The sequence below is a fragment of the Rosa chinensis genome, chromosome 6 (genome assembly GCF_002994745.2).
Source record: "Rosa chinensis cultivar Old Blush chromosome 6, RchiOBHm-V2, whole genome shotgun sequence".
NCBI classification, from domain to species: Eukaryota; Viridiplantae; Streptophyta; class Magnoliopsida; order Rosales; family Rosaceae; genus Rosa; species Rosa chinensis.
In genome coordinates, this window is record NC_037093.1 from 4,068,734 (window position 1) to 4,077,162 (window position 8,429).

The 8,429-nt window shown below is 39.4% G+C and overlaps 1 protein-coding gene across 1 annotated transcript; it reads left to right on the forward strand.

Moving 5' to 3' along the window:
- Window positions 1-279: 279 nt before the first annotated feature.
- Window positions 280-5,110, forward strand: LOC112169086 (putative receptor-like protein kinase At3g47110). The gene is made up of 3 exons (XM_024306033.2): window positions 280-2,974; window positions 4,226-4,708; window positions 4,851-5,110. The coding sequence occupies exons 1-2, from the start codon at window positions 280-282 to the stop codon at window positions 4,699-4,701; spliced, it is 3,171 nt and encodes a 1,056-aa protein (XP_024161801.1). The 3' UTR covers window positions 4,702-4,708; window positions 4,851-5,110.
- Window positions 5,111-8,429: the final 3,319 nt, after the last annotated feature.

Below are 8,429 nucleotides of genomic sequence, written 5' to 3' on the forward strand. Positions count from 1 at the left end.
ATAACTATGTTCGTATATGCCGCAATATTCCCAGTAGGCCTCATAATATGCAAACACGATAACTATGTTCATATATGCCGCAATATTCTTCTCTACATGTGGATAGACCATCAAGATAGCGGAATCACTTCTATAGTCTCTCCGTCCCTACGTCTACGAACACTGATAATAATTGATGGGCCATAGTCGAAGACTCTGCTACATGTAAACGATGTTAAACACCACACCTTCAAAGTTCAACTTTGCATCACCTAGCTTCTTGCTGGTTAAGCAAACTAAATGGAGCTTCATATGCTCAACTTCTGTGCATTTCGGTCTACCTACCTTCATGCCATGACCACCCTTTTCCTTCTCACCAACCTTTTTCAACCTACCATCTTTGCAAATGCATTGAGCAATGAAACTGATCGCTTGGCTTTGCTGAAATTCAAAGATTGCATAGCCTCTGATCCACATGGGCTGTTGAACTCATGGAATGACTCCGTTCATCACTGCAAATGGCCTGGAATTACTTGTGGCAGACGGCATCAAAGAGTAACAGCCTTGAACACACGAAACGCTGTTTTGCACGGAACCATATCTCCTTACATTGGCAACCTCTCCTTTCTTAGGTTCATCACCCTTCGAAACAACAGCTTCTCTGGCAAGATTCCGCAACAAGTTGAACATTTATTCCGACTCCGACATCTCAATCTCAGTCACAACATGTTGGAGGGGGGAATTCCAGTCAACCTGACCTTGTGTGCGGAACTGAGCATCTTAAGTATTGGAGAAAACCGCCTTACCGGAAAAATTCCTTCAGAGATTGGCTCATTGATGAAGCTTGTGTTTCTCAATCTAGAGATAAACAATCTGACGGGATCCATCCCACCTTCCCTGGGGAATCTTTCATCACTTACTATAGTTTCCTTGGCAATGAACAATTTGGTGGGCACCGTTCCAGAGGTGCTAGGCCGATTGAGAAGCTTATCAATCTTTGCAATTGGTATCAATACTCTATCTGGTATGATCCCTCCCTCCCTTTTTAACATATCATCTATAAATATCGTCTCAATTGAGGATAATAAGTTTAAGGGCAGTATTCCACCTGGCATAGGCCTAAACATGCCTAATCTCCAAATAATGTTCCTCGCCGGAAATGAATTCTCTGGACAAATTCCAGCTTCACTTTCCAATGCTTCTCAGCTTCTTGGGCTTGATTTTGCGGGAAATAATTTTGTTGGCCAACTTCCTGCTAGTTTTGGAAATTTTCCTAATCTCCAGGTGCTCAACTTCGAGTTCAATAATCTAGGAACTAATTCATCAAATGATTTGGGATTTATAACATTCTTGACAAATTACAGCAAACTGGAGGTGTTTTCTCTGAACACTAACAACTTTGGAGGTGTTTTACCCAACTCTGTAGCCAATTTCTCAACCCAACTGACTCAACTCTATCTTGGGGACAATCAAATAGCGGGAACGATTCCTGAAACATTAGGAAATCTTAACAATTTAATACACTTGAGCCTGGACGTAAACTTGTTCACAGGTATCATACCAGCTTCTTTCGGGAAGTTACAAAAACTGCAAAGATTATATTTAAATTCCAATAGATTATCAGGCCGGATCCCATCTTCCTTAGGAAACCTCACCCAATTGTTTGAACTCCGCTTATCAGAAAATGAATTAGAAGGAAGCATTCCTCCAAAGATTGGTAACTGCAAAAATCTGCACCTGATGGATATATCACACAATAAGCTTTGTGGAGATATACCATCACAGGTCATTGGTCTGTCCTCCTTCTCTATCTTGCTCAACTTATCGCAAAACTCGCTAACTGGCATTCTGCCTGTGGAAGTGGGTAAGCTGAAGAATATCAATACACTGGACATCTCTAATAATAATTTGACCGGAGGAATTCCAGAAATTATTGGAGGCTGTCTGAGCCTTGAATTTCTTGACCTACAAGGGAACCACTTTCAAGGAATCATACCTTCTTCTTTGGCTGCTTTGAGAGGTCTTCAGTATCTAGATCTTTCACGAAACAACTTGTCAGGACATATTCCAAAAGACCTACAGAGGCTTCAATTCTTGATCCATTTGAACCTTTCGTTCAATAATCTGGAGGGTGAGGTACCGAGAGAAAGAGTTTTTCGAAACACAAGTGCAATATCATTCGATGGAAATGCCAAACTTTGTGGAGGTGTTTCAGAATTGCAGCTACTAGCATGCCCCATCAAAGTACCAAAGCATAGAAAGTTGCATGGTTTCAAACTAAAGTTCACAGTTTCCTTGGTCGCTGGATGCTCTCTTCTGTTTGCAGTGGTCTTAGCTCTTTATTGGAGGAGAAAAACTCAAAAGACGAAACCATTAATAGCAGTGTCATCAATTAACTTCCTTCCAAAGGTTTCATACCAGACACTTCATCATGCTACTGGCGGATTCTCTCCGAGCAATCAAATTGGATCAGGCGGTTTTGGCTCTGTATACAAAGGGATTCTTAATCAAGAAGAAAACAACGTTGTTGCCATCAAGGTCCTCAACCTTCAACGGAAAGGTGCTTCCAAAAGTTTTGTGGCTGAATGCAATGCACTGAGAAATATCCGGCACAGGAATCTTGTGAAGATCTTAACATGTTGCTCCAGCACGGATTACAATGGTAATGACTTCAAAGCTCTAGTTTTTGAGTATATGTCAAATGGAAGTTTAGAGGAGTGGCTGCACAGAGAAAATCAATCAAGGGGTTTGAACCTTCTTCAAAGACTGAATATTGTTATTGATGTGGCTTCTGCATTGTGTTATCTTCATGACTATTGTGAACCACAAATCATTCACTGCGACATGAAGCCGAGCAACATTCTTCTTGATGATGACATGGTTGCTCGTGTTGGTGATTTTGGGTCAGCAAGACTCTTCTCAACGACCACGGACTCCTCTCAAAATCAAAGTAGCACAGTTGGAATAAAGGGAACCATTGGCTATGCTGCTCCAGGTAATAATCTTCCACTACTTTATAATTTCTTAAATTTTTATCTACATGTCTATTGAAGATAAATAGAAATATGGACAAAAGAATAGAGAAATAGGAGCATGGTAGCTTATGCTCAATGTAGGGGTCATCATGGGCTGGGCTAGGGCCGGCCCTACCCTAAATTTTAGGGCTTAGGGTCGGGCCGGGCGGGGCATAGTCAAAGTTAACAAAATTTAGGGCCGGCTAGGGTCGGGCCGGGGCTTAAATATGCTAACCCTTACCCGCCCGAAAGGCCCGAGCCACTAGGTCCGGGTCAGGCCGGCCTTCCAAATAGGGCCGAAATGGGCCTAAAAGGGCCTTAATTTGTTTAACAAAAAGAAATATATTATTTTTATTTTTTATCTCAAAATGTGGCTCAATGGTTATATAGGTAATACAAGACTCATTGTTTTTTGTTGATCATATTTAATATAAATATATATATTGGAATTAACTTATAAGTTATAACATTTATAAATATTAGTTAAGATGGTTATATTCAATTAACTACCTCTCTAAATCTCTCAAAATTAATTGTTGTTTAACAAAGGAAACAAAAATTAAAGAAACTAAAGCTTAGGAAATCAATTACAAAAAAGAGATAAGTTGTATGTTATAGACTAAAGAGAAACATATTGAAAAAATAGAAAAAGTAGAAAATTATTAGGGCTTAATTGGATGGGCTTAAAGGGCCGGGTCGAGCTTGGCCCAAACGGGCGGGGCCGTAGGGTAGGGCCGGGTTTCATTTGCATGACCCTTACCCTACCCTATTTGAGAAAGGGTAGGGCTGGCCCGCCCTAATGCAAGGGCCGGGTAGGGCTTCGGCCCTACGGGCCGAGCGGGCTTAGGGCCAAAGGGCTAAATGATGAGCCCTAGCTCAATGTGGCAAAGTGGCAATGACAACCAACTTAAATTTTAAGCCCTAACAAATGACCAAGTACAAGTTAGCAAGAAAGATAGGACATGTATCTCAAAAATTGTAATATTAATGCAAGACATAAATGAGGTTTTTTTGTAAAGAGAGAAAAGATACCGATGATGAAGTTTATCTCACTTTCTGTCGCAACCCAAAAAATGGAATCCATTTGTATAATACGTTCATTCATTAATAATCATTGATGATGAAAAAGTTTTCATACTAGTATGAACAACAAAGAAACTTTTCATACTATAGAAGTTAGGTTCTAAATTGTACAAAGAGAACTAATATATAAATTTTTTTGTGAGTCACAGAGTATGCGAGTGGTGTTGAGCCATCAAGACAAGGGGATGTATATAGTTATGGGGTGCTCGTGTTGCAAATGTTCACAGGAAGAAGACCTATCGATGAAATGTTTAAAGAGGGTTTGAACCTCCATAACTTTGTCAAGATGGCCATACCAGGAAGAGTGATGCAGATTGTAGATCCTACTCTTCTTGCCACTTTGGAAGACACAGCACCTGCAACATCACAAAATGTAGTGAACTACATCAATGGTTACAATAATGAAATCGAAGCAGTTGAAGAAAACATTGACAATGAGAATTTAAGCAAGATGAACACTTATGTGTGGAAGTGCATACTTCCAACCCTTAAGATTGGACTTGGATGCTCGGAAGAATCACCATGGAATAGAATGGCTATGGAGGAGGTCCACAGCAAGCTACACCATATAAAAGATGCTTACACTGGTGTTGACATTTGTCAAGAAAGGCCAAGAAGAAGCTGAACAATAGGTGCTGTTATTTTCTTCTTTATGATGTGTGCAACAAAATGATATTTTTTTTTGGCTCTTTTTCATTTCTTTTTTATTTATTTATTCTTCCTTACTTCTTTATGATTGCATAATCATGTTTTTGTGCAAAAATACTTACACAGTATGGCATGGGAAGCGAGGTGTCAATATTATGTGAGTTATACTATTAACGAAGATGTCTAAAGGTAGGATGATAGCTTGAAAGTGTGGAAGAAATAAGCTGTAGCTACTAATAAGTGAGTGCTTGATTTCGATTTCTACGTTATGAGTTGTTTATTGTGGTAGATTTCTCCTAAGATCCAATGGAGACCAGCGATGTTGTATCTTAATTATGTGTAATAAGTGATGTAATCCAATTGAGTTGGTGAGAATTATCAGAGAAGGCAAAGCAGTCCAATTCATAGCTATAGTTTTAATTTTTTTTGTGTAAATGGAAACTAGTACAAGTCCAAGAGTACCTTTCTTAACATTGGCGTTAGTGGAAAATCATCACTTCTGATTCAACCCGGCATCTCTTCTTGTAAAGAACATTTCTTCAAACACCTTACCTTCATCTAAATCACCCACCCACATTTTCCGCAAAATTGAATAATGCAGCGTTAAATAAAGAGTCATTGTGAGAAAAAAAAAAAACGATTAGTATATATAATAACTGAAATGTCAACTTCTAGTTTACCGCAGTACTAGAATAATAAGGGTGAGATGTTCACCTTCTACTCTATTATGGTGCTTGCGCTAAACTTAAAAGGTTAGAAACAAAGAACATGTTTAGAGAACCCATTGTAAAGTACTAAAGTTACCAAGTTGTGAGATCCCAGCCCAACAATGGAGCTTCATGTACCCTGGTTATGTCCATTTTGGTTTATATGCTGTCATGTGATCACCCTTCTTCTTCTTATGAACTCCTTCTTTCCTGCCAGTATCGCAAACTCGCAAATGATACTGATCGTGTGGCTCAACTTGGATTTAAAGAACCCATAGCCACGACCTACATGGCTTCTTGAAACCATAGAATGGCATGGATCTTTTCACTTGGCATAGAATTACTTGCAGCAGAAGGCATCAAATAGTACGTAGTAGCCTTGAATCTACAAGGCCATGATTTACATGGCACCTTTCATGAAGCCTCTCCTTTCTTAGGTACATCAACCTTCAAATCAACAACCTCTCTCGCAAGATTCCACACCAAGTTTATCACTTGTCCTGACTCCTGACTGCGATATCTTAGTGTCAGTGAGAACATGTTGGAGGGGAGATTCCAGTTAACTTGACCTACTGCTCTGAAGTGAGCATCCTCAACTTCCAAACCATCGATCTAAAGGGAAAAATTCTAACGGAGCTTGGCTCATTGTTGAAGCTAATGATCAGGCTTCATATGACAGGAGGCATCCCAAGCTTCCCGGGAAATCTGTAGGAGACCAAGAAGAAGCTTAAGAATTGGTGGTCCATTTACTACTTAATTCCTGTTATTAACAAGGACTTTTTTCTTTTTTGTTTTAAGTCCAAGGTTTCAAATTTCTCCGAAACTGCCAAAATTTTCGTAATTTTGAAGTACCGAAACGAAATTCATATGCTATATCATTTCGGTCAGGAGTTTCCCAAAATTTTCTGTACATTTCCATGAAATTCTTAATTTCCGAAGTATCTACACACAAAATATATTTAAAAATTCACACTGAAATTTTGTCCTAAATTTGTCTGAAATTTCTATGAAATTTGTATGTCACCAACAATGAATTTTTTACTTCATACTTTCATAGAGAAAATATGAAATTTTGTTGTAAAATGAAAGTAAAATTGTTTCAGAAAGAGAGAGTTTAGACGTATAGAGATGGAGTGTGTATATTCATCTCATCATGAGGAGGTTTATATAGGAGTACATGGTGTATACAAAAAGGCAACGTTTAATAAAAACGTTAATTACTCCTATACACAATTCTATCAATCACTAATCTATAGTGAAAGGCACATATCACTCTACATCAATTTACAGGATTTAGCCATAACTATTTACAACACTCCCCCTTGGATATTTCATGTCAATAGTGTTGCCTAGGCTGGGCGCTTCTAAGTTGCCTCATCAAAAACCTTGCCAAGTAATAAAAACCCTGTGGGAGAAAAACAACCTTGGTCGAAGGAGAAAAAGAGCACAACGTGCGTGAATGTGGAGTAGTCGTATCACAACAGAGATAGGTGAAGTCTTCTTATCAGCATCATAAGTAGGTAGTATGTCTATGAGAGGGATGCATTAGAGTTGCTGCACCAAAACCTTGCCCTGTAAACCCAGTGGGAAAAACCCGTGGTCGAAGGGAAAAGATGAGAAAATGCATATATGTCGAATCAAAGCATCTTCAGAATGCAGTAAGTAGGGTGACCATGCCAAAGATGTGCCTCGTCAAAACCTTGCCAGGTAACAAAACCCAGTGGGACAAAATAACCTTGGACGAAGGACAAAAAGATTACACGATGGTCAAGTGTGTATGCTTCAGGATACTCCACCTGATTTCGACTCCCCCTGAAAATTACATGTTAGGTAATTCAGATAATTTATGTAGACCAATACCTTGTACATGCTTCTGGAATGTAGACTTTGGTAGTGACTTGGTAAAGAGGTCTGCACGATTGTCTTCAGATCGAATCTTCTTGACTTCAATCTTCTAATGCTCCTGTTGTTGCTGGTTGAAGAAGAACTTCGGTGCAATATGTTTAGTGTTGTCTCCTTTGATGAAACCCGTCTTCATTTGCTCGATGCAAGCAGCAGTATCCTCGTGGATAGTGGTTGATTCATCAGTGGTGGAATGTAGTCCACATGTGCTTCGAACATGCTTTGTGACAGCTCTCAACCATATACATTCACGTACTGCTTCTTGAAGAGCTAGAATCTTAGCATGATTCAATGAGATAGCAACAAAAGTCTGTTTTGTAGACCTTCAAGAAATTGCAGTATTCCTAATGGTAAAGACATAACCAGTTTGGGAACGCGCCTTGTGCGGGTCTGATAGATAGCCTGCATCAGCATATCCAACAAGGCGAGCATCATTCTAAGGATCAAGGGAGTTTTATCCATTTCTTGATGCATAAGGATAGAATAAGCCTATATCAGTCGTACCTCTAAGGTAGGGAAAAATGCCTTTTATGCCATTCTAATGGCGGCGTGTTGGCGCAGAGCTATATCTAGCTAACAAGTTCACATAAAATGAAATGTTTGGTCTAGTGCATTGAGCCAAGTACAATAATGCGCCTATTGCACTTAGGTATGAGACTTCTGGTGCCAATATCTCTTTGTTATCATCTGCAGGACGAAACTGATCTCTTTTAGGATCTAGACTTCGAACGACCATGGGAGTGCTTGAGGGATTCACTTTATCCTCATTAAAACGTCTTTACATCTTCTGGATGTAGTTTGATTGATGAAGCAGAATCCCATCAGCACGGTGCTCGAGCTCCAGGCCGAGGCAATAATTCGTTCTCCCAAGATCTTTCATCTCGAATTCAGACTTCGGGTGCTTGGCGGTTTCTTTGATCTCTTCAGGAGTACCAATCAGATTCATGTCATCGACATAGATTGCCACAATTGCAAATCCAAAACTTATTTTCTTAATAAACACGCATGGGCATAGTTCATTGTTTACATGTCCCATCCCGATCAAATATTCACTTAGACGGTTATACCACATCCGTCGAGATTGTTTCAATCCATA

Excerpts from the sequence above, each read along its gene's own strand:
- LOC112169086 (XM_024306033.2), top strand. The coding sequence starts at position 280 with ATGGAGCTTCATATGCTCAACTTCTGTGCATTTCGGTCTACCTACCTT. Across the intron at positions 2,975-4,225 it reads CATTGGCTATGCTGCTCCAG|AGTATGCGAGTGGTGTTGAG; the intron begins GTAATAATCTTC and ends TGTGAGTCACAG.